Raw genomic sequence first — 27,494 nt, 5'->3', positions numbered from 1 at the left:
CCTGCACGACTAATGTTTAGTATCTCTCATTTTGCATCTTTGCCACACACATGAGGCCTGTGCAGGTAGCGAGGTCTGATGGTGATTAATATACACTGGTATTAACCTCTTGCACACGTTAGCAGAAAATTTGCCATTGAGCAGATAACTCTGATGCAGTCAGGGGACACTGTTAATGTTTTTAAACCAGCAATTAGATTATTTTCTTTTTCTATGCTTGAAAAATCTATTTTAATATATGTATTTTTAAAAGAAATCAATCTAACATGCTTCTTTAAATAACAAACCAAAAAGAAATCAATACAGGCAACCTAGGAAATCTGTGCACGCAACTGAAGAAAAACATGTGTAAGTGCTTTAAGTGTCAGGACTCTAGAAAGTTACAATGAAAAGAAAATATTGTTTTAATGATGTAAATACACCTGGAATGTAACCTCTGAATGGTAGTTTCCAGATGCTAATCTTGTCCTTTTTCCATAGGAATGTCCTCACTAAAGTGTGAGAAGGAGAAAACAGGCTGCCTATTTGACCCTCATTGCAATAAAAAGTGTCTGACTAACTGCGTGAACCCTGCTGAACTGCATTAGGTTTGTTAATTAACTAATATACTTTGATCTAGTTCTCTTTGAAACAAAATGGACATCAGTAGGGTCCACATGGACAGCTAGTCTGTGGCAGGCTAGTGCAGGATAGATTGGCACCCCAACTTGCCATGAACTAAATGTTCATGTAGTGAAGCTATTAGTAAGCGTCCGTAGGAACATAAGCTCCTGGGCACATTCCTGCCTGCTCACTAACAAGCAGGCATAAAAGCACATCTTACATTGTTCACTTGAAGCCATACAGGGGATGTTCAGTGAGAAAACCTGCCCAACAAGGTAGTGAAATTTTCCAATCTCAAACATTCACTGTCAGGAGGGAATGGAACAGCAACAGGGAGAGGAGCCATTTGTTCCATTAAAAATTAAATCACATTCTAATGAATGGAAAGAAAATCAGTGGGGAAAAATAAAAGTGGCTTTGCAGCTTATTTCTATATGCACCTGAATTGTAAGAGTTAGAAAGAAGATCAAATAACCTATACTGTAGGTTTCTCAAGATACATTTGTTAGGACTGAGCTGTATTCCCACTGAAACGACACTCAAAATGTGCATGCAAAGCAGCAGTACCTTTAGTGAATTTTGAATGAAGCCATGAGGCATCTGGGCTGTATGGGCTGTCCTCACTTTCCGATAAGGTCTGTAAAGACAAGGAGGACACACATCATTGGGAGGCTGAATCAATCTCCACTTCTCCTTTCCACTACATTTTCGGTTAGGACTTGTAGCATTAAAGCTGCAGCAAGAATTCTGACAAAAATGCTAATGGAAGTAAAGGTCTTTCCCCATCTCATTATCAAGCACAAATGGCTGATACAACATCAGGACCGTAAAATGGCAATAAAGCAACAGCTCCGAGGTGGTCTGTCATTTAACAAAGCTTTTCTCAATATTTTTCATATTCTTCTTGTCTTTTCAGGTAGACAGTGGAGACATTAGTTATTTATTATTCCAGTCTTTGATAAAGTTTTAGCTCTATTTTGTACAGCTAGGATTACAGTGCTCCTTGAAGACAGCAACACACTTTGGGCCCACTCCAAAGCCAACTGACTTCAATGGAAGCGTTTCCAACTCACTTCAAAGGACTCTGGATCACACCCTTGATTCCTATGTCAGAATTCTCTTTACAAGAACGTATAACAATGTGGCTGTGTTGCAGTTTAATTTTGGCTTAAAATAAAAATTGAGTCCCCACCAAAGTACCTTTTCTCGGTGGCCAGAGTACTCCGCATACCAAACCATTCCATATAAACACAGGAAAGTCGTAACAGCCTACAAGAGGGTGGAAAAAACAACATAAAAATGTTTACAGAACTTTGGGCCAAGATTTCTACTGGTTTAATTGCAGAGAGTCAATGCAGCTACTCCATTTGAGAGAGTTTGGCCCTTTGTTTCTGAGAATATTAGTAAATCCAATGTGTTTATTAAAGAAAGAGTATTTACGAATTCATTGCACCATTAACAATTTTCAGAGTATTAGGGCTCACATCTGCAACTCTTACTGGGTTTTAAAGTCCTTACTTACTGAATTCAGCAGGAGTTCTTGTATATGTACACACTACTCAGGTACATAAGGTTTGCAGGATGGAGGCCTCAAGGCATTGCTGGGCACTGTGTTTCATGGGCAAGAAGTCTCACTTACCACACAAAGAAGCCAAAACACAACATACAATATTTGTGTTTTGGAGAAGAGCTCTTGACCAAACTTTATGCACACAAAAGCTTCAAGGAAACCAATGACTCTGGGGGTAGAGAAAGAAAAAGGGTGAGATTATAAACACTGATGAGGTAGAGTCTGGACTCTGTCCACTCTAAATAAGCAGTAGCTTTAGCCAGATTTCTGATGAGTACGCCATTCTTTTGCAGCAGTGTTAGTGTAGAGAACATGAAGAATGATAGGCTGACAGCCCAGAGGGCTGAAATTCTCTGATTATCCATGATATGGGCACAAAGGGTTCAATGACAGTGAAAGCTTCCCCACACTCTCTGCTCATGTGCCTCCGTCTTCATCTGGAGGGATAAGATGATCATTCCATTTCTATGTCCACTCAACCCACAGGTTCTCTGTTGAGACAGTCAACGAGGCAACCATACTGTGGACATCTGTCTACTTCATGCTGGACTGAACCACCAACTCATTTCATACAGGTCAAACAGCCATTAGATGGTAGATGGTAGCTAATTTACCATTCTAGAATGGTTTCAGCTGGGGAGCCAGAGGTGAAAAGCCATTCTCAATCCCCTGAGCCACCATTCATTCTGGGTGAGTCCCCAGGCTGCTGCTCCAGTAGTTAGGTTTGATAGACACGTGAAGGTTCTGGTGCCTCCCTCAAATTCTCCACCCAGCGGTAAGATGGGAAGAGTAGAAGGAGGGTAGCAGGTAGAAGGGGTAGACCTGCCAATTATCAGACAGCCATTTCCTTCTCCTAGCTAATATGCACTGGGACATGAGTAGTGGCCACACAAAGCTGAGACTATGCCTTCCTGGCAGAAGGAGAGATTCCAGAATTTTGGCCCCACGTACACATGAAAGACATTAAAAATGAAGGTCCAGATCCTCAGTAAATCAGTGCAGTTCCACTGCCGTCAAGAAAGCTGCACTCATTTACACCACATGATTTGGTCCTACCAGTCTGAAAACACAGAGAAACAACCTTAATTTTATAAACTTGAAGAGATTGGTTCTTACATTTATGGTACAACTGACATATCTGACAACATCCCAGGAAACAAAGCTTCCATACTTGCTAAGTAGCAGGTGACACAATATCACTGACATACATGACTAATTCATGGATCAGGCCATAGGTGAGAGAAGATAGGGCAGCTCAGACAGCAGCAAGCAAAGTAAATTTGCAGACAGAAAAAACAACTTGAAAAAAGGTAGGTTTTTCTGGTTTGTTCTTTACTGGAAGATACCATGTAGGTGAATATGAAAATTGTACGACAACAATGCAACATTTAATTTTGCACCTTGGAGTGCAATTATTCTTTTGATGACTCTTATAAAAATTTGCATATATAATTTGCAGCTGATTACACATGTAAAATATTGTTTGATTCAAGTGATACTGAACATTGTACATTCATAAACATAAATCCAATTTAGGCACAGCAATAAACCCAAATACTTTGCTATTAGACAAAGGGTCAAGTACTGATTGCATCAGACATTATTAAACATCCTTTTAAAAGGCTGCAGAAACAAGGGCTCTTTCAGATGCCATTCTTATACCAAAAAATATTCTTCACAAAGGCTGTCAATTTAAAATAGGTCCCCAGTTATCAAAGACATCTATTTTAGTCAGTTTATAATTAAATCTTCAAAAGCTCATGGGAACTTGGTGAGACTACCATAAGGGGTAGCTCTTGAGACAGCTGGATAGGCACTGGTACCTTAGAATGTCTTATTAACTTGTTGAAACTGAGGTTCTCTCAGAACTATACAAATAAGTTTTCTCCTCAGAAGTGTGTCCAGAAAGAATTATGAAAAATTAAATGAGACTGATTGGCTTACAATAACTAAGGACTGGAAAGACTTCAAAGAGATGTTATCAGAATATCTGTGAGGTGTTGGTTGGGGGTGAGGGGAGATTTTGTATGATGTCACAACAGTATGAATGTGTGCATGAGGGGAGGAGGGAGGAAGGAGAGTTTATAGATGCCTAAGCAACTACTGATTAACTGGTCTTCCTAAAGAAACCAACAGAGATGAGAAGGAGTCTAAAGGAGTCTCAGGTTCTCATACAGTGGAGATTCCTAAAGCAGAGGATATGAAAAAGAAAGGACTCTTCGTTCTGGTCATCCACCTCAATCTCCAATGGTTGCAGCTGTTTGAGATGCTGTTTGCTCAGCAGAAAAAGCACATCTATACCCTCCTCAAACCTCCTTGAAGAGGATATCAAACATCCTGCTTAATGCAAATCTTTCTGTAATCATGACCTTGAATCACCCTCACTCATCTAAAACTAATGCTTTAGAAAAGAGGGTAGATAATGTTGACGATTTCACAAGAGACTGGATGCATAACCAGAGCGAAGTATGAAGTCCGTTAGTGGAGTCCTTATCGATTCATTGTTAAATAGAACTCTATGAAGAATTGTGAGAACATCAGAATTACCAGAAAAAGTTGAAGGACCTGGTGCACATGAAGCACTTACATTCCACAGCGATAATACTTTTTAGCATTAGAAAGCATTGGGTTAGAAGTTTGAAACACTCTTCTGTGTTCTCAAGTTTTTCAGAACACATTTTAAATAACGCATGGGACCCTTCATCTGACTCATCCCATCTTTCAAAAACCCATATTAAGCAAAAATTGAAAGGTAACAAATAAGAAAAGGAACATGAAGGTAATCTGGAATCATAAAGACACCTAAAAATTATGACTAAATATACAATAATCGTGATCGTGCAAAGTCTATTCAGATGCACAGTAAATCTTTGACTTGTCAATCAGGATATTTTCTCTTCAGGCAGAAGGGTGTTAGTTCTTTTTCTTGTCAAAACTTTCTGCAGTTGATCAGGGAGAGAAACACGTTTTTCATTTATTCAATTGAGAAAAATAATTTGATTGGGCTAAATAGGGCAATGAACATGATAAAAACTACACAGAACGAAAAGAGAACTTCTGAAGATTCCCTTTCAGATTCTGTTCTTCCTGAACTTCACTCAGGTTTTGTTTAAATATATTATCTGCATTATCCCCCTTATTTTAGTGAAACTTCTATATGCTTTCAAATGATCATTTACATTTTTTTTCTCTGTTAAGGATGACTTTTTTCTGACTGCCCAAGGTGATTAGAATGTTCTTTTTTTTTTTAATTTATTTTGAAGCTTTTTCAAGGAGAGACAAGGCTGTTAAATTCAGTTAGTGGTAAAGAGACCGTTTCTGCTCCTCCTAACTCTGAATTTTCAGATGTATAAGCACAAATGCACAAACTTCCTAAAATATGTCCCTTTTTGGCAATACATTTTTTTTTATGATTTGTATTATCTGACTACAGTCTAAACACTTCCATAGTTATTTATTTATTAGACAGCTCTCTTCTTACTTAGGAAACTTCAATTTAAATTTTCTTTAAAACACATTTTCTTGCTGCTTGTCAGTCACCCTATTATCTTTTTACAAACCAGATATCAATGACTGAGACTATTAAATTCCCTTCCATGCACACAGCTTCTTTATACATTTTGATTTATAAAACATACCCAACATGACATTCGAGATGTACACACAATGCAGTCTTTAAAAACTCCATACAAAACAAAAGTCAAGTTTCACCTAATCTGAATCTACTCACCCTTACTCAGCCCTGAAAAAAGCCTAGAATAAAGAAACAGGGTTTCTAACATGCTGTGAAGGTCAAAACTTGTGTCAGACCAAAATTGTCTGGGGAATTTCCACTGTGAACTTCATCTTCCCAGCCCCCAACTGATTATTTTTAGAGCTTGTCATCTTGAGCATGTCATCACAACCTCTGAGTTAAAAACCAAGAGGAGAAGATCTTTCTGAGATACACAGAATACAAAACAATAAAGAGAGCTTTGTAGATCAATGCCAACACCCTGACTTGCATGAAATGGAAGCCAGTAGAGTCTCTGCAGCACAGGTGTAATGTGCTTCCTGCAGGAAGTACTGGTAAATAGGTGAGGAGCTGCATTCAATACCAGCTGAAATTAGCCAATTTGTCTTCATAATTCTGTCAAGGCAATATTACCCTCTTGTAATTTCATAATCTGCCCTAAAATGGTAATGAAAGAACTAGACTTTCCATGCTGAGCTAGATAACACAACTGCACTGAAGTGTGTTAACATGGGTTTTGAGGCAATAATGAACAGTCTAGCAAACTATGAACTGTAGGGTGCATTTCTTGATTCATGTACAAAGACCAGACTATAATAGACACTGTGTCCACTCTTCACCAGACTATAACAGACACTGTGTCCACTCTTCTCCCAAGAAAGAACAATGAAAGGAATCCACCAATACCACTCCTCAGCTGGCAAGAAGGGCCATTGAGCCACTGAGCATGTTTGGTTTTCTCCCTCTGATATGGGAATGTCTGCACTGGTCCCATAAAGCTTCAAATCTCCAACAGTCCATGGAAATGCATAGGTTTTACATCAAGGATGTAAACAGACATTTACTTAATTAAAATGATACAGTAAAACTACACAGAGAAAGGATAGCAAATAGGATACTGTACTTCTTACTTTTTCATCTTTTGTCAGTAGTACATAAAAACACTAGACATATTCCTATAAAAAGCATGCAGAAGCTGATCTAGCAGTGGTTGAAACTAAATTTTAAAGGCAACTCCCCTTCAAAATAATTTTTTTAAAAAATCAAATGACCACAGAGAACAAAAAACAGACCCCCATCTTCATCAGGTAAATCAATTTTGTGGACAAAAGAAACTATTAGACATTTAAGAAGGACCAGAAGTTAAATTGTGGCTCTCTTGAAGTCACTGGTAAACTGTCCTCCACTTCAGTGGGACCAGAATTTCACCCCTGGTCTCTATTTAAAAAGCAATTATTCCAGCCTTACTGGTCCAAATACTTTGATTCTTTTAATAAAGTATTGCTCTAATTGACTATATCCTGCTAAATTCTTCCACTTCACTAAATGAAATAGTGATGCCAAGCAGACTACTGTTTACATTCGTTCTCCAAGAGGCACAACATGACCAACTACTCCATAACAGTAAGGAGTTTCTTGGCACCTTTCCCTTTGGTCTGAAATGTACAAGTACACTGATGATCCATTAGTATGTGCACATTCATGCCAATTCTTGATCCATTCTTTAAGAGGAGAAACCTAATCCATCTTGTGAAAGATTAAACAGCTTTCTCTGCATAGAAGAAAGTCAGTCTATCTTTTAAGACTCAATGACATATAGCTAAAAGCTGCCTTTTATCTTCCTATCTTGTTTGGCCACACTTGTTCACATGCAGGATCCACTCAAGAAGAAGAAAACTTGAACTTGTACATTTAGCATCAAGAAGCTCTATCCCTCAAACCTGCAGCCAAAAGCTCAGAACCTACATTAAAGCCTGCACTGCTCTTAAGCACCCTTAAGAAGATATATGAATATAATAAAAAGGTTCCTTCATTGAACACAAAATAGCTCTTCAGTGAAGACTTTCGCTTAATGTTCTCATCAACTTTCAGGTGCTAGAAATTCACTGCTTTAAAGAGATGTTCATTTGTTCAGATTCTTGATTAACACCTTTATTTTACTAGTCCTTGTTATATAAAATATCCACATATAGTTGAAAGTCTGAACCACCCTCTATGATCTAGCTATATTAGGATTTTGTATAATTTACAGGATTGCCAACCACAAGCATACCAATTTTTTATATAAATAAGACTAAAAGAAATCAAACAGCTTTTAGGTTTTTTTTTTATTTATTTTCTTGTGATTGAGCCTCTAGAGTTCACATTTTCCAGCTTTGTTCCACATTCATGAGGGTTATAAACTTCCTTTTAAATGAAAACTAAGATTCTTACTTAGTCACATGATCCTAGGAGCTGAGGCCATCAGAGAAACACCAAATACCTTATGACTTTGACAAAATCACAAGAGTTGGCACCAATATTAGATGTATATATTTGTGTTACCTAAGCACTGCACAAAATTAAGGAATATAAAAGCCTAGAACAAAATGGTGTTTTAGTAAGCAAAAGTACACAAGTTCAAAGGAACTGACAGATGAGTGCGTGACATATTCTGCTCTCTAGAACAATGGCTCTTGACCAAGGGTCTAGAGCCCCCCTGAGGGGGCCATGAGAGATTTCAAGGGGTCCACCAAAATAAACCAGAGAGGGGCCAGTATTAGACTTGCTGGGGCCAAGGGCAGAGAGCCAAAGCCTGAGGCATGGGGCTCTGGGCAACTGCCCTGTGCGTTACCCCCAAACGTCGGCCCTGGCTTTTAATCTACTGGATATGCAGAAAAACAGTTGTGGCGCAGGTGGGCCATGGATTTTTTAATAGCATGTTGGGAAGGTCTCAGAAAGAAAAAGATTGAGGACCCCAGTCTAGAACATGTTAAATTGCAGTATGAAATATGCTGTATACTGTATTTTGATTTTCTTTTATCATTTCTTCCAGTGTTTTGTAACTATGCTAAACAATGTAGCGCTCAAATAAATAGGAAGTGACACTCATTTGGGGAATCTTCTGAGGTTTCAGAGTTTGATACAGGATTATAAATTACTGTCTGGAAATTCCATCCCAAACCAGTATTCTAGAAACTCTAACACCTTCTACTCTGCTGCTTACTATTATGTTGGATCTGTACATCCTGGCACTCATTACATTCCACAGTCAGATCTATATTTGGTCTTCTAGAGATTAAGCTGATGTTATGGTACATAAAAATATTAGGGCTGTCGAGTAATCGCCGTTACTCACGCAATTAACTCAAAAAAATTAACTGTGATTAAAAAATTAATCGCGATTAACCACACTGTTAATAGAATATCAACTGAAATTTATTAAATATTTTTGGATGTTTTTTCTACATTTTAAAATATATTAATTTCTATTACAACACAGAATACAAAGTGTACACTGTTCACTTTATTATTTTTGGTTGCAAATATTTGCACTGTAAAAATGATAAAATAAATGGTATTTTTCAATTCATCTCATCTCTTTATCGCGGAAGTGTAACTTACAAATGTAGAATTTTTTTTGTTACATAATAGCACTCAATAACAAAACAATGTAAAACTTTAGAGCCTATAAGTCCACTCAGTTCCACTTCTTGTTCAGCCAATTGCTAAGACAAACAAGTTTGTTTATATTTACGGGAGACATTGCTTCTTATTTACATCACCTGAAAGCGAGCAGGCATTCACATGGCACTTTTGACGACAGCATTGTCAGGTATTTACATGCCAGACATGATAAACATTCATATGCCCCTTCATGCTTTAGCCACCATTCCAGAGGACATGCTTCCATGCTGATGATGCTCATTAAAACAAATAATGCATTAATTAAATTTGTGACTGACTTCCTTGGGGGAGAATTGTATGTCTCCGGTTCTATTTTACCTGCATTCTGCCATGTATTTCATATTATAGCAGAACACTTTCACAGCAGATTTGACAAAACGCAAAGAAGGTACCAATGTGAGATTTCTAAGGATAGCTACAGCACTTGACCCAAGGTTTAAGAATCTGAAGTGCCTTCCAAAATCTGAGAGGGATGAGGTTTGGCAAATGCTTTCAGGAGTCTTAAAACGAGCAATACTCTGATGCAGAACCCGAACCACCAAAAAAGAAAACCAACCTTCTGCTGGTGGCATCTGACTCAGATGATGAAAATAAACATGTGACAGTTCGTTCTGTTTTGGATTGTTATCGAGCAGAACCTGTCATCAGCATGGATGCATGTCCTCTGGAATGGTGGCTGAAGCATGAAGGGACATAGGAACCTTTAGCGCATCTGGCACATAAATATCTTGCAATGCCAGCTACAACAGTGCCATATGAATGCCTGTTCTCACTTTCAGGTGACATTGTAAACTAGATGTGGGCAGCATTATTTCCTGCAAATTATACTCAAACTTGTTTGTCTGAGTGATTGGCTAAAGTAGGACTCAGTGGACTTGCAGGTTCTACATTTGTAAGTTCAACTTTCATTATAAAAGTACTTGTATTAGGTGAATTGAAATACACTATTGAAATACACTGGGAAAGAAAGCTACTAGAGCCTCCCGAGATAGTGCTTGGGGTGTGCTACAGACCGCCGGGATCTGATTTGGATATGGATAGAGACCTCTTTAATGTTTTTAATGAAGTAAACACAAATGGGAAATGTGTGATCATGGGAGACTTCAACTTCCCAGATATAGACTGGAGGACAAGTGCTAGCAAGAATAATAGGGCTCAGATTTTTCTGGATGTGATAGCTGATGGATTCCTTCACCAAGCAGTTGAAGAACCAACAAGAGGGGATGCCATTTTAGATTTGGTTTTGGTGAGTAGTGAGGACCTCATAGAAGAAATGGTTGTAGGGGACAACCTTGGTTCGAGTGATCATGAGCTAATTCAGTTCAAACTAGATGGAAGGATAAACAAAAATAGATCTGGGACTAGGGTTTTTTTATTTCAAAGGGCTAACTTTAAAGAATTAAGGAAATTAGTTAGGGAAGTGGCTTGGAGTGAAGAACTTGTGGATCTAAATGCGGAGGAGGCCTGGAATTACTTTAAGTCGCAGCTGTGGAAACTATCGCAAGCCTGCATCCCAAGAAAGGGGAAAAAAAACATAGGCAGGAGTTGTAGACCAAGCTGGATGAGCAAGCATCTCAGAGAGGTGATTAAGAAAAAGCTGAAAGCCTACAAGGAGTGGAAGAAGGGTGGGATTAGCAAGGAAAGCTACCTTAGTGAGGTCAGAACATGTAGGGATAAAGTGAGGAAGGCTAAAAGCCAAGTAGAGTTGAACCTTGCAAAGGGAATTAAAACCAATAGTAAAAGGTTCTATAGCCATATAAATAAGAAGAAACAAAGAAAGAAGAAGTGGGACCGCTAAACACTGAGGATGGAAAGGAGGTTAAGGATAACCTAGGCATGGCCCAATATCTAAATAAGTACTTTGCCTCAGTCTTTAATAAGGCTAATGAGGAGCTTAGGGGTAATGGAAGGATGACAAACGGGAATGAGGATATGGAGGTGGATATTACCACATCTGAGGTAGAAGCCATACTTGAACAGCTTAATGGGACAAAATCGGAGGGCCCAGACAATCTTCATCTGAGAATATTAAAGGAACTGGCGCATGAAATTGCAAGCCTGTTAGCAAGAATTTTTAATGAATCGGTAAACTCAGGGGTTGTACCGTACGACTGGAGAATTGCTAACGTAGTTCCTATCTTTTTCTCCCTTTCTTAGAGTGATCTGAGTAACTATAGGCCTGTTAGTTTGACATCTGTAGTATGTAAGGTCTTGGAAAAAATTTTGAAGGAGAAAGTAGTTAAGGACATTGAGGTCAATGGTAATTGGGACAAATTACAACATGGTTTTACTAAAGGTAGATCGTTCCAAACCAACCTGATCTCCTTCTTTGAGAAGGTGACAGATTATTTAGACAATGGAAATGTGGTAGACCTAATTTACCTCGATTTCAGTAAGGCATTTGACAGTTCCACATGTGGAATTATTAGTCAAATTGGAAAAGATGGGGATCAATATGAAAATTGAAAGGTGGATAAGGAACTGGTTAAAGGGGAGACTCCAACGGTTTGTACTGAAGGGTGAGCTGTCAGTCTGGAAGGAGGTTACTAGTGGAGATCCTCAAGGATCGGTTTTGGGACCGATCTTATTTAACCTTTTTATTACTGACCTTGGCACAAAAAGCAGGAATGTGCTAATAAAGTCTGTGGATGACACGAAGCTGGGGGGTATTGCTAACACAGAGAAGGACCGGGATATCATACAGGAAGATCTGGATGACCTTGTAAACTGGAGTAATAGTAATAGGATGAAATTTAATAGTGAAAAGTGCAAGGTCATGCTCTTAGGGATTAATAACAAGAACTTTAGATATACATTGGGGACGCATCAATTGGAAGCAACAGAGGAGGAGAAGGACCTTGGGGTATTGGTTGATCACAGGATGACCAAGAGCCGCCAATGTGATATGGCAGTTAAAAAAGCTAATGCGGTTTTAGGATGCATCAGGCGAGGTATTTCCAGCAAAGATAAGGAGGTGTTAGTACCGTTATATAAGGCGTTGGTGAGACCCCACCTGGAATACTGTGTGCAGTTCTGGTCTCCCATGTTTAAGAAGGATGAATTCAAACTGGAGCAGGTTCAGAGACGGGCTACTAGGATGATCCGAGGAATGGAAAACCTGTCATATGAAAGGAGACTCAAAGAGCTTGGCTTGTTTAGTCTAGCCAAAAGAAGGCTGAAGGGGCATATGCTTGCTCTTTATAAATATATCAGAGGGATTAATATTAGGGAAGGAGAGGAATTATTTAAGCTTAGTACCAATGTAGATACAAGAACAAATGGGTATAGACTGGACACTAGGAAGTTCAGACTTGAAATTAGACAAAGGTTTCTAACCATTAGAGGAGTGAAGTTCTGGAACAGCCTTCCAAGGGGAGTAGTGGGAGCAAAAGACATATCTGGCTTTAAGACTAAGCTTGATAAGTTTATGGAAGGGATGGTATGATGGGATAGCCTAATTTTGGCAACTGATCTTTGATTATCAGCAGATAAGTATGCCCAGTGGTCAGTGATGGGATGTTGGATGGGATGGGATCTGAGTTACTGCAGAGAATTCTTTTCTGAGTGCTGGCTGGTGAGTCTTGCCCGCATGCTCAGGGTTTAGCTGATCACCGTATTTGGGGTCGGGAAGGAATTTTCCTCCGGGGCAGATTGGCAGAGGCCCTGGAGGTTTTTCATCTTCCTCTGCAGCGTGGGGCATGGGACACTTGCTGGTGGATTCTCTGCAGCTTGAGGTCTTCAAACCACAATTTGAAGACTTCAATAACTCAGACATAGGTTAGGGGTTTGTTATAGAAGTGGATGGGTAGGGTTCTGTGGCCTGCTTTGTGCAGGGGGTCGGACTAGATGATCACATTGGTCCCTTCTGACCCTAGAATCTATGAATCTATTCCTTTTGTTTCTTACAGAGCAAATATTTGTAACGAAAAATAAAGTGAGCACTGTACACTTTGTATTCTGTGTTGTAATTGAAATCAATATATTTAAAAATGTAGAAAACATCCAAAAATATTTAAATAAATTGTATTCTATTATTGTTTAACAGTGCGATCAATCTAATTGCTTGACAGCCCTAAAAAATACCATTTAATCTTGCTAACTGCCAGCTCCACAAATGAAATGGCTACACAGCACATCAGCCTGTATGCCATTCCAAAAGCAGACAACTGAATCTGAATGTTCATTGGTTGTTATAATGGAATCTCTTGAGATTCAGGAAATGGACATGAAATGGATGTTCCTTAAAACCTCAGTGCCAACTGATTCTCCTAGGTTGGTTATATTTGCCAAAAGCAAGCAGCAGGAGCAAAAGCGTACCTCAGCATGTATCAGCCCTGATGGGACAATATCTACAAGAGCAAGCCTTGCTTACATGAACAGCACTGATGTCTGCAACTTCAAGAGGACAGAATGTTCCTTTCAAAAAAAGCACAGATGTTTTAAGACAGATTTGTTCCCTTCACCTTCTATAATGTTTCTATGATCGAGTGAGAAAACAGGAAGCCCTTAAAGGCTTTCTGCAGACTGTAATCCTCTCCCAGCTTTATAGGACAGGTTTCTATGATTTTTGCCAGCTGTGCTGCTACATTGTCAGGGGCCAGACTCCTACAATATGGATCTTACCCAGGCAGTTACAGACATTCTGCTTTCCAGAATTGTCCATTTTAAAACAATCCTTTCCATATCTCAAAAATTAAAATAAGAAAGGGGAAAAAAAGCAGGATAAGACTCTAAAAAGATATAACTTTAAAAAAAAAGTTTTTTCTACTTAACGTCTTTCATTGCCATTACTTGCATTACTTTTAACATGTTAAACTTCAACTATTGTAGAAAAGAACATTTGAGATAACCCCATTGTCTAAAGCAGTGGCATATACAAGTGAGGAAACAGTAAATAAAAAAATAAGGAAATTTTAGTATTAAAGGTGTTGCCCTACTACTCCAAGATCGATGGGAAAAAAAACAGTTACCTACCTGAACAGTAACTGTCAGTCTGCAAAACGTGGGTACAGACATATATTCCACTTAGTGTGCGTGTGCCCACTGCACTGAAATCGGAGAATTTTGCTTTACATTGCCCATCAGGGTGGTGCTTGTGCCCTCCGGCCCCATAGCCCCTCCCATAGCTATTTAAAGGCAGCGCTGCCTCGACCCTCCTCCATCGCACTGAACATCAATAGTTGATTTTCTGTTTTGCTCTGACTTTTTTTTTGACAGTCTTCTGATTTTGTTTTGTTCAAAATCAATGCTCGTCAATCAAAGAGATTGAGTGTAATTCAGGACTGATTCTTCAGATCTGCCCCTCATTAACCAATCATCTAGGTATGGGAAGAGATGAGTTCCCCTCCTCCTGAGATAGACTGCTATCACTGACATGCATTTGGTAAATATGTATGGGGCTGATGTCAAGGCAAATCAGAGAATTGTATACTATTAATGCTGACCTGCAACTAGGAATCTTAGAAACTTCCTGTGGTTTGGGAAAATCAGAAAATGGGAACAGGCATCTTGGAGACTAAAAGCAGCAAACCAGTCATTGTGATGCCAGCCACAGGAAGAAGGAACAGATAGAAATTGGATGGTATAACCCAATTGCAAAGTGCTTAGGAGTCACTTGTCTGAGGTTACTGAATCCCAAGCTCTATGGAAGTGGGACAGCATGTCCCCAAAGGGAGGGGAAACAGCCTTGACTGGTGACTGGTTTGTTGCCCTTGAAGGGAGGGTCAAATTGGCTGCTTGCCATTAGTTGATGGACTATAGGCTGGCTGGCTGAAGATGGAAAAAAGAGGGCCTTCTTTTGTGCAACATGTGTCTCCTCTTGGAGAAGTCCTGTTGTCTTGCAGAATAAGCAGGCTGCCTGAAATACTGTTGGGAGTACTATTGGAACTGTTGTTGTTGTTGTAGATCCCCATAATGATGCCTTAACTGTTGAGGTATAAACCCCAAAGGATCGTAAAGTGGCCCTGGAGTCCTTAAGAGAATGTAATGTCTCATCAGTCTTTTCAGAAAACAAAGACATAGCCACGTCTGTAGCCAAGAAGCTCTCCTCATTGTTACAGCTGAAGCCATAATCCTAGATGAGGTGTCCTCCATATTGAGTGCTAATTGCACTGATGTCTTAGACACTAGTGGGCTCTCTGCCAGAAAAATCTTAAACTTTTCCACAGCATCCTCAGGCAACTCGTCTATAAATCTGGACATTGTGTCCCAATTCACAAAGTCATATTTAGATAAAAGCACCTGCTGATTAGCAATGTGCATATGTAAGGGATTGGATTAAATTTCTCCCCCATTTAATCCAATCCCTTGGCCTCTTTTACCTTATACCTGCCCTGCCACATTTTCTCAGTAGTGGCAGTCACTGCAAGCGAATTAGGAAGTGGATGCAAGTAGAAACACTCAAATCCCTGCACAGGGCCTGGACTAACGTGGCCCTTGGTGTTGAAAACAGGATCAGTTCTGTTATTTTTAAGCATCTGTTGAAGCACTTTACTAGAGAGTTCCCTTGTGATCCAAAAGAAGGCTTCCTGCAGTGTCAAAGAACCTTTTTAGTGGAAAGCTCTATAATCCGGCAGGGGGAGTCCACTAGCACAGACTGGAAGTTCTGGTTAGCAAAAAGGTCTGTACCATCTCTAACTTCTATGATATGAAGAGGATTTTGTAATTTAAAATTTTATTAAGCCACTGTTCCAGAAGCCAAGTAACTAATAAATGAAGACTAATACAAATGAGCTAGACTGGATTTTTATATTGATCTAAAAATAAAATCTGCTATATGTCATCTAGCTGTGGAGAATGGTGAAATAATTTACAAAGTGTGCTTAATAAAAATTTGTATAGTGCCCAGCACCATGGGATCCTGGTCCATGACCTGGGCTCCTAGGTGTTACTACAATGAAAAGTTATTATGTATTAAGAACCTAAAATTCAACTCTCGTAAAGCCAATAATCACTGAAAACAGAAGGAGTTGCGCCCTCATACCTGAAGGCAGAATTTAGCCCTACTTAATTACGCTTCAATATCTCTGCTAGGCAAGCACTTTGCACAGTTAAAATGGATGCATAGGGGGAAGCTATTTGCTAAGCCACCAAATGCACCACCAACTAAGTAGGGGACAGAATGCAGAGCCCTAACTAATATTTCTTTCTTTAATCAGCTGCACCTATAATTCTCCCTTCCCTTCTCCATCCTTTCCACTCCACAAATCTAAGATTTTCTTCCCCCATAGGCTTCTCCCAAGGAACCTTTTCTGTGCATGTCTTTTAGATTGAAAGCAGTTTGGGGAAAGGACTGGCTTCATATCATACCTGGCAATGCACTGCCAACACTTAAAACAACAAAAACAGAACATGGCCTCGTGTTTGTAAAATTTCCAACAGTCAAGAACACTTACCCGAACACCCAGCACTGAGTTCCTACCCTTTTGCACTGTGTGTCTGTGAGGTAGGCGTAATATTGCCTGGAAACAGAAACAACAAATGAAAATTCTTTAACGAAGCACAACGCTTCTGAAATACATTTACACTTTTAAAAAATGATTAACATTAATATTCCCTGTATCAAAAGTGGAGCACTTAGGGCTTATATCATACGTTAAGCTAAATCATGATGAAAGCCTACTGGATGGCTTCAGTTTTAGTAGGACTAATCATCAGATGGGGGGAAAAAAATTAACCAGAGGCTAACAAGTCTTGGAAGAGCGAATTTGATTCAAAAAATTATCCATGCTCTGAACTTTGAAGTTATTTTTCATTTTAAGTTATTCTAGTTCCTGAGTGCGGCTTGGGAGGTACGGCTTGGGAGGTAAAGTGTGTCAGTAGAGGGTTAGTCTGGGGGAAAAAGCATAGTCTAAGGAAACCAAGGATCTGTTTAAAAATTAGATTCATCATTTTAAAATATGCCTCTTTCCTGTTTTGACATTACTCGGCAAGGCTCCCATTCTGACATTGCATCTAAGTGGGAATGGAACATAGTTTACATGACTAAGCTGACAACTCTGGTGACTGTTATCCTCCATTCACAGAACACACACAGCACAGGCAGCAGCACAATGCAAGGTTTTTCATCATCTGCCAACCTGTATCAGCACTGACCTGGAGAGATCACTGCTAGGGGTGGGGGATAATTCAGTTTCCAAGCCATTCAATTCATGTTTTTTCTACAGAGACTGCCAATAAAGAATACTACTTGTGACAATGATTGTATTTTGAGGGTAACAGATTAACGGCTAATTAATGTGAATGGAAGGTAGAGCAATACTTGTGATATGATTATTAGGAAAAATGCCATTTGCCAGCATAGTGGGACACATGATGCTGAATTGTCTTCTTTTTATCCTTTCACAAATACAGAGGAAATTAAATTCAAAAATCTTATGTTACTGTAACGTCAGGATTAAGAATTTAAACAGAGGAAGCATAACGGGGAAGAATGGTCCAGTGGTTCGGGGTGCTAAGCTGCGACTCTGGAGACCTAGATTCAATTCCCTGCTTTGCTACAGGCTTCCTGTGAGACTTTGGGCAAGTCACTTATCATATGCTCCAGCCCAAGCAGGAACGTCTACACTGCTATTTTTAACCCACTTGCAGGAGCCCCACAAGACCAAGTCAGGTGACCCGGGCTCTGAGACTTGATGCCACGGGCTTTTTTTTGTTTTTGTTTTTTTTTGGGCAGTGTAGACATACCCTTTGTTTCTCTGTGCTTCTGTTCCCCATCAGTAAAAGGAGGATAATAGCACTTCCCTACTCACAAGACTGTTATGAGGATAAATACACTAAAGACCGTTAGGCGCTCAGATACTATGGTAATGGGTTCCATATAAGTACCTAAGAGAGACAGAACACACAATATTGAAAAGTTACAGTTCCTACACAAACAATTTGCACACACATATTAAAATATATATTTACCAGAATCCACCCCAAAAAACAACCTCAAGTACAATATATGCTTCAATAGCTGGAATCTTGACTTCTCTATTTGGATGTAAACAGAAGCTGGTTGCTACACAGAATTACTTCATGAAATAATTTTGTGAGGTGACTATGGATCGATTAGTTCTCAAATCCCAATCATGGTTCATATTTTGTAGCTTCACTAATTATTCAGAGCAAGGAACTATCACCTTTCCTTATAAACAAGTTGTGTATATTCCATACTCAAGCATAAATAGGTAACTAGAGGCAAGTATTATGGAAAGACCCACAGGTTTAAATTCCCTAACCTGCATGCTGTCATGATTATATGGCTCTTGTCAACAAAAGACCCTTACATGAAATTATGGGTGGCTGTATATTGAGTTAATCCATCCAACATAGACAACTGCTGTGCAATCAGAAGAGAGAATGAGGGATTCTTATCAAATGCAGATTTTCACACAACTCTCACCATTAGTAGCATACACCCAGACTGCTGAATTTTATCCTTAGTCTTATACCTAGTACTGCAAAAATAATGATAATTTTGCCCTTTTTGAAGACTTAAATGCATTATTTCTTTTCACATACTATACTTATTTATAAAGCCTGCACACCTTTTCCTGTGTTCCTAAGGGTCTGAACTACTGTACAATTAGAAAAAAATAAAAGAAGTTACCTTACAGTGGGTGCTGTGATAATTCCAATTAAGAGAATTCTACCCCAGCTTAAAGGGTGACTTGCTTGGAATACAAAGATATGTTTCAAAAAGAATGTGTTCAACTCAGTCAGCTGGAAATAAAAAAGTCAGTTAATAAGTTTCTATTTTACAGGACAGACACATACACATGTAACCCCTTCTCAGAGACTGATGCAGAAAATGTTAGGATTAATATAATAATTAAAATACACACGAGGGAATTATGTATGGTTTACTGCAGCTCAGTAACTAGCTCTTTCTGCTTGGATTAAGAACTAAAAGCTCTAAAAATATCTTCAGAATAGGCAAAGTTGTATACCAAGTCAACATACCAAAAAATAAAAATTAATAAAAACAACACCACCACTCCCCCCCCCAAAAAACAAAACAAAATAGTGCTGAACTACTTTGTATACTTCAGATAACCCATCAAGGTTTCAGTTAATAGTTTGCAGAGTTCCATTTTGGAATAACAGCGTAATTCTTGACCACTTTCTCTTCTTTCTAAATTTGTGTCCTAGCACTAGTTCAAGTCTGTAAAATTCAGAGCTCACTGGACTCTTTACAAACCAAATCCAGATGAGTTTTTTCTTTTTAAAAGAGTTCTCCATTTATATCTGTTTAGTTTAAAAAGTTTTTTTTAAATTAAATCCCTTAAAAAGATCTAAGTTAGTATAAATTATGGGCAAGTGGCTGAAATATGCACAAACATGTTCACAATTTAGTACTAGTATATTTATGCGCTCACCCCAACAACCTCACAAATGATCAAACTAGTCCATCACTTAAAAAAAATAAACAGTTAAAATTGAATATGAAAATCTGCAATTGGAGGTGGCAGCTCCAAGCAGCTGTAATAAACCACCTGCTCCCTTGAAACAGGTACTCGGGTTTAATTATACTGAAATCTTTAACCCCTTAAGAATTCTCACAGTAGAAAATCAAGTGAGGATGTGACTGCTCAATGTGATCATTTTTTATTTTAGATAGCGAGTCCTACATTGTATTGTACTGAAGTATTTTTGGAGTAAGAAGTGTAGGACCTGGTGTCCCAGTGGGCCTCATCTCAAAACAAGACATCTCTCACAAAGGAAGTCTGTTCCAATTAGCAAAATTGTAGGCAAGTAAATTGCATGCTATCTTGGGGGTGAATTTTCTACAATGCTAGAATGATAATATTCAAACATCTCTGTGGACATTGCAGAAATTAGCCTAATTTTTATGGGGAAAGAATTTTTTCTACCTCCCTCCCCTCCCTTTACATTCACTGCATTAATTCTCTTCTTTTTTGCATTAATGTAAAAGCCTTCGGCGGCAGCAACATGATTGGGAGCAGACACCAGTGCCTGTAAATAGTTTGCAGTCACTCAGTAATGCAGGGCTCTCTTGCTGTATCTCCTTCTGATCAAGAATGGTTTAAATTAAACCAGTGGTTCCTGAGCTTTTAGGGCAAATGTACCAGTTTAACAGAGTTGTATGAGGTAGTGCCTGCCAACTCAGGCAGATTACAGACCACACAACTGAATGAGAGGCAGATAGCAGTAGCACATAAGTGCCCAGAAAACAGGATCATCACTAACGGGTATGTCATTAAGGGCTATTACGGGCTTCACTTAAGCAAAACTGCCACTTGTATTAAATGTTGCCTGACTGAACACAGATTAGGGGCAATGAGATTAGAGTCCTAAGAAAGAGAGCATATCCCTGGGTACCATCACAAATGCTGTAAAGTATTTCAGCAAGTGCCTAATTTGAGGCACATGAGTAAACCCATTAAAGTCATATGCACTTAAAGTTAGGTATATGTTGAAGAATGTTGGTGAACTGGAGACTGATTTCTGAATATCATACTGGTAGATGCACCATCAGCTGGGAAAAACCTACTCATCTGTCTCTTCAGTTCTTATAACTATCCACTGCATACAGTAACCCCACAGCCGGTATATCAATCTGCAACCATTTGTTTCTTTCACAAATATTGTAATTTCATTCCTAAACTGTAGTCCACATGCATTGGATAGTATCCAGAATAGTTGGTAGTATCAGTTCATTTAACTATACATTTCAATGATGGACTAAGATAAGAATATAATATCTTCTAATGAAACTCAGCCAGTAAGAAAACTGAGCTGAGACTAGTTTTGATTTCACAAAAGTTATTTCTTACCTGCCAGATGATCATGAAAAGGTATATTCCAGCCACTCTTTGAAATGAAGACTTGGGGTCAAACCAGCGAACATAGGTCCAGCTAGCTGGAGTGAACTGTAATACAGCTCTTTTGATTTTCCCTGTGGTGGTATGAATGTCCCTGAAAGAAAAGAATGGCTGCAGTAAAGACAAGGAAAAGATAAGGCGGGGCGGGGGGAAAAGTGATACTGCATTTTAGTATTTCTATAATAAATCATGATGCAGTGCTCTTTCCCATACATCTATACTTAAGGGCAATGTGCTGTGTGTTACAGCAAAGGTTGCATTAAGAGGCAGAATTTATTGAGTGTTTCAGTGAAGGGGCAAACAGCTATTATGAGAAATAGCCTTCTTATAGCAGAGCTATATACAGACTTCAGTCAGTAGTAAAAAGCAAAAACTAGAAAACATTGAAGGCAAACTCTCAGTGCTATCTAAAGTACAGTTATTCAGTTTGGGTTTCAAAGCATTTTTTTCTTTCCTGAAGGAAAAAGGATCAAAAGGAATGGTGTTCTGCAAATCTCCCACAGAATCCTAAAGAGAGGTTCCCTCGTTATCTCCCTATTTTACAGCTTCACTGTCCTTACCAATAGGTGTAGACGGTGATTCCCTTCTATAGATCACCAACACCACTCCTTAAAGGATCCGTCAGATTTCGTTATTTAGAAATATGAGATTCCTATTCCACTGGTCTGAGTGTGTTGCTATTGCAGGATTCCCAACCCATGCTAGCTTGGTATTGGACCCAACTTGGGTGTCCCACATGGCCATGTACAGCACTGTATGTAAGCCATAAGCTTATCTCTGCTTCATAAATTCCCCCCCACGCCCACTCCCCATCTTGGAAGGAAGGGGAGTCTCTGTGAGATGGGCTGCATTTTGTTTTTAACATCTTTGTTACTTGAATGGTTAACAAAACAAATGGAAGGAAAGCTGTTGGTGGAACCTTCCAACTCTCCTCTCCTCTCCTCCAGCTGAGGGTTGGGAAAGCAACAAATTAGATTTCAGCCTGTTGTGATGTCACTATCCTACTCTAGGTCTGTGCTCCTCCGGGGAAACGGGGAAATAGAGACTGAAATTTCTGGTATTTGTTTTTTTAAGTGCAAGTTTGGTTTGTTTATTTCTTTTAATCTTCGAACCCACCTTTACATAACAGAAAAGAGCAGTAAAAGACACAAGCAAAATCATTTTTCTCCTTGCAGTTCACCTTTGTAAAATCACCAACCAAGAAATTAAAAATGCTCGGAAATCACATGAGCTTTTTAAAAGATAATGACAACCACCACCATACCACCCTAAAATAAAAAGCTAGTGGTGAAGACGGTTCCCTCAGTGGATATACTATTTGTCTTACTCCTAATCTGCACTGCACTCTCTCACAGATGTGGGACACCAACTCTATGATGCTCCTTGTGTCCCTGCAGGATTGCAAAGCAGGAAATCCTGAATTTAGACCAAAACCCAGGTCTCCCTCAGCTTAGCAAACAGCATGTTCAGTTAAGGAAGGTAATGTGGTTTAGTGTATAGGATACAAGACTGGAAGGCAAGAGATCTGGGCTCTCTTCCTAACTCTGCCCCTAACTTCCTGTGAGTGACTTTGGACAAGTCACTTATCCTCTTTCAGTTTCAGTTTCGCCATCTGTAAAAGATGGATAATACTGCTTTGCCATCTCAGTAAAACTGCAGATGAAATTAAATCTTTGAGTTGGATGGATGAAACATACCATAGGCCAGATTCTGCCACTCTTATTCACACTGACTACTACCTTATACTGCAAGTGCTTCCACTGACATCAATGGAACCACCTGTGGAGTAAGGTACTACACAACATACGTTTATCAGAATGTGGTCTTACATATGTTAGGTACTGATAGTATTATTGCTGGGTTACCACACTAGAACATAACAGCCTGATTTCAAACCTACTATTAAAAGGATTTAACGAGTCAAACAGTTCAGATGTACGCGTGTATTTGGTTCCTTTTCCTTCAAACAATGCTTTGCTGCCATGAATTAAAAGATTAAAAATGCAAACATCATTTCCTTCTACCATTTTTTCTATTTGGCCTCAACTTTCACCTTTAAGACTAAGCAAAATTCTTAAAAATCCAATTATAATCAGGAACACAATTCACACAAAAGGATTAACACAAGATGGTGCCCCAACATCATTAATCTCTTATATAGCACTGTCAATATACACTGATCACACTCCATTTCTATAGCATATGCATTTTACATACATAAAGACATTTCATGAGGAGCTAATAATTCAGAATTTTACACTGCAATATTTAAAACATGAAGCTTATCGGCTTTTACTTTAGACCTACTTGAAACTTGCCCAGTGATAGGTCCTCATCTCCAAGAAACGACAAACTATCATGCCCAACCAGATGCCACCCCCGTTACATAGCAGGATGTCCAAAATGACTTGATCCCACCAGCATTCAGCAAAATTAGGCAGAAGATGCATGAAGAACAGCTACAGAATACAGCAAAAAAAAAATTCTGGGTGAGGAACAACATAGAATTCTTATAAAGATTTTCAATTTTCTTTCTTTCTTTTTATTTTTTTTTAAAAAGCAACGGTTGAACAAACAAAAACTGTCATATTTTATGAGCCTGTTTAAAAGTCCGTGAAAGTCAATGGGCATCTTTCCACTGATTCTAGTGGACTTTGGATGAGGGTCCTACAAAGGCTTCAGAGGTTTCCCTTCTCTCACCTTTTCCCTCTAGTGCTGTACTATCTACAGGAATCACGTGCAGAGTTTTGACCCCCTCAGATATAATTCAACGTTATAACACAGAACCCTTGCAGAACAACTGCATTTCTTTCAGAAAAAGGAGGGTGGTTTTTTGCTTGTCTAAAATCAAAAAATCATCTTTGTTATTTAGTGTTAAACTGTCTGTTCTCTGAACAGTTAATAACATGGAATCAGCAGAATGCATTTACTTTTTAATCATCAGCATCAATATTGAAGCACATTGGAACGCATGATTTTTAAGACTTAAACGGAACACAATTCAGGAACTTAAGTCTTTTTTGTTAATAATTTTTTGGGGAATTTACTGGCAACCTGTATGATGCAATTTTTCTATTCATAGATAGATGCAGCATAGAGAGTGGCAGTGCAAGCTTTGCCTTGCTGACCTACCAAACTGTCTCAATCCTTGACCTGGAGGGGCGTAGGAGCAATAGGATATTTCATTCTCCATGTGCTTTCAATCCCTTGCATTTCTGCTAACTGCCAATCGAGATAGTGCTGTGATGGTGCTATTAAAAAAGAGAAGACTAAGGGTTGGTCTACCTACTGCTTAAGTTGATGTAACATAAGTCACTCAGCGGTGTGAAAAAGACAACCCCCTGAGCAACGTAAGTTACACTGACTTAAGGCGCTGTCCACATTGTGCTATGTTGGCAGGAGAATGCCTCCTGCTGACATTACTTCTGCCTCTCGCGGAGGTATGCCGAAAGGAGGAGAGCGCTCTCCTGTCAGCATAGTGTGTCTTCACGAGACACGCTACAGCAGTGCAGCTGCATTGGTGCAGTTGTGCTGATGTAGCACAGTAGTGTAGACATGTCCCGGGACCAACTATTTATTTCACATAGTGCAGAATAGACAGTAATGACTTTCAGTCCTCAACAGCTAGATTCAAATGAGCAATATAGGGGTTAAAGAGCTGTTACAATCTCCCAATATTTTGAGTTTCCTATGAACTTCCTTTGGAGAGTGCAACATCACTCATTTCTAAAGTTCACTGTCTTGCTCCTGTATGACTCATGTTCATGTCATAAGCAGCATATAGCATGAGTCCAGCAATAAGATATACCCTCTGCCCTTCAAGAAGAAGTAACTTTATAATCTTCATTCATAGAGTGAGTAAGGCAGCATAGTGGGACTGAGATATTTTAAGTAAAACACAAACCTGATTCATTCAAGGCTAGCAATGGACTGCTCAGCTTAAGTGAAAACAAGTTTTGATCTTCATTACAGATTATCTCCCCAAACCCCAAAGGTTCGAAATTGGATAACATTTAGCAATTCATCAGAAAAGGGGATATGTGCATGTTGAGCAGTCCCTGTGATATGTTCAAGGAGGTGACAAGTAAAACAGATATTCCTCATAGTATTCTGTATTATCTTTCATTAACGCTAACAAAAGTAAAAGGAATTGGCTTGCGTAGTCTCTTGTGTGCTACCAGAATTTCACATTAAAACATCTTTCATTGCCAGAAGCATGCAGAAAAAATGTTATGTCAGATACGTGAGGGAGCGGCAAGAAGTGCCTCATGCACAGAGCAAGAAAGGATGCTGGACATTGTAAAACGAGATACAGAGATCTATCCTGACAGTGATACCTTTCCTCCAGGGTAACTGCAGTAACAGAACTATTTAAACATCTCTATTTTCCCTGCATTAAAGCTGTGGGCCAGTTTTAACATGAAAAGGAAGAACTTTAAATTATTCTCCAGAAGCAAAGATGTACACGATTTATACTCTAACAGTGGTTTCAAATCAATCATCTTACTTTGTAACGTTTTTGGATAAATCAGGTGTGAAATGGGCATTATATCCATTTCTTATATTATGTTTTTACTCTCTTACAGTATTTAATGATCTTATCTAATGCATTATTTTTTTCCCAAAGACACTACAGATTATAGGCGAGAAGGCTGAGTGTAAACAGAGTAATGATATTTGCATAATACCAATATGTGGTGGTGGTGGTGCTGAGCACGGAGCATCAAAGGTATGTTGGAATTTCAACTTTAAAAAGATAGTATTCAGCATGTGTGAGTGTCCAGTTTCAGTATGGGGATTTAGCCAACTGACAGCTATCAATGTTAACAGGAGAGGCACAACAACTAAATCCCTATCCAGCTCCCCTGATAACTACTGTAGGTTTCTAATGACTCTTCTGAAATAGTTAAAGCCCTAAAAATCCATTTGAGTGGCAGCATCCTACCTATATGGTAATCTTTCCCCTAAAGACATTGTCTATTCCAATATTCTACCCTTCACTAGCAGGGAATACCAATCATATGGGGTCAAGTTGTGGGGGGGGGGTGGCTTTGTGATAATCAGCAGGGGATGATACAAGTCATTTTAATTTGTGACTGAGTCAGGATTTCAACCTGTTCTCTGAAGGTGAAGGCTAGTGCATTAGCTCACTGTGCCAGCTAGTGCCTTCATGAACTGGAATTCACTTTTAATTTTAAACAATACAGTTCTAAGCGGGGCCTGGAAGAGATAGAATCCATGAATACCTAAGAATAACAACACACATTAGTAGGAGGCCAATATTTTCAAACTAAGGGGGACTCACATTATGTTCCTAAATCCGTATTTAATTTCTAAAACATAAGTCAGTTGATATTCTGAAGGCTCAAGCACCATCAAACTCCAATGAAATGAATGAGATCTGCTGCTTTAAAAATTAGGCCTATTAAGTTGAGTGCCCTAAAAATGGATTTAATAACCTAAATTTAGATGCCAAAGTCTCAAAATTTTGTCCGAAGCCTTTTTGGCTTGTAAGAACTAGAGCCTTCCTGGTCTGAATTGCTTAATAACTGAAAGCAAATTTCAGAGAATCTGTCTCACTGCAGCTTCTAGAACATCAGCTTCCCCATAACTGGCATCCTCCATACCCTGATCATTCAGGTATTACAAAACTGAATTCAACTTTATAGAAACGTGCCCTCAGGAGTTTAGGTAGATAACATTCTACTGATCAAATTATAGGTTAGATAACTTAATTTTATCCAACTTTTATCCTTATTTAGGATAACGAGTATTCAACTTAATTATCACAACACATCTTAGAACAACAGGTTACTGCATAGACTGCTGTCCCTACTGGCCAATTCAACACAGATGTCAGCAATTACACTGCTCTACAGCCAAAATGCTTCTGAAATAAATGTAGTCCAACTTTACTAATTCTGGGTCACTGAGAACGAAAATGATGCTTAAAATTGTTGATTGGCTCTAGTTTTCAAGATATGCTATTGGGTCAGTATATACGACCCTTGACTTGGGAATGGCGGAGGATAAGTGAGTTATAAAGGGAAGGGATCTCAATTTAAACCAGAAATGACTAAAATACATCTTTGACTGGATCTATGAATAAATCTATAACTGGGTTTGGACAGTACTTGCTTTTTAGGCAAAACACTGAATGATGCAATCTGAAGCTGGTATTGCGTCAATCATGATATGAATTGCATCATGTTATTCCTAGAAGTCATGGATGATGCAATCATAACGAAGCTTACATCACTCTGCTGAACAAATTGCCCTATATCAGCTCTAGAAATCATACAGTGTCGTG

The 27,494-nt window shown here is 38.9% G+C and overlaps 1 protein-coding gene across 2 annotated transcripts in view; it reads right to left on the bottom strand.

Annotated features, from left to right (window-relative positions):
• PTDSS1 (phosphatidylserine synthase 1) overlaps positions 1-27,494 on the bottom strand; it is a 197,804-nt gene that overhangs the window by 3,908 nt on the left and 166,402 nt on the right. For both annotated transcript variants that reach the window (XM_050941038.1, XM_050941037.1), the window contains 7 exons: positions 23,492-23,643; positions 21,137-21,278; positions 18,949-19,061; positions 16,748-16,813; positions 2,243-2,342; positions 1,804-1,872; positions 1,171-1,240 (listed from right to left, as the gene is read on the bottom strand). In XM_050941038.1, the coding sequence (XP_050796995.1) occupies positions 1,171-1,240; positions 1,804-1,872; positions 2,243-2,342; positions 16,748-16,813; positions 18,949-19,061; positions 21,137-21,278; positions 23,492-23,643 (712 nt within the window). The remainder of the gene's footprint in view (positions 1-1,170; positions 1,241-1,803; positions 1,873-2,242; positions 2,343-16,747; positions 16,814-18,948; positions 19,062-21,136; positions 21,279-23,491; positions 23,644-27,494) is intronic.

This window comes from Gopherus flavomarginatus, chromosome 2 (assembly GCF_025201925.1).
Source record: "Gopherus flavomarginatus isolate rGopFla2 chromosome 2, rGopFla2.mat.asm, whole genome shotgun sequence".
NCBI lineage: Eukaryota > Metazoa > Chordata > Testudines > Testudinidae > Gopherus > Gopherus flavomarginatus.
The sequence above is the reverse complement of the archived record's forward strand: the minus strand, read 5'-3'. Positions and strand labels throughout refer to the sequence as shown.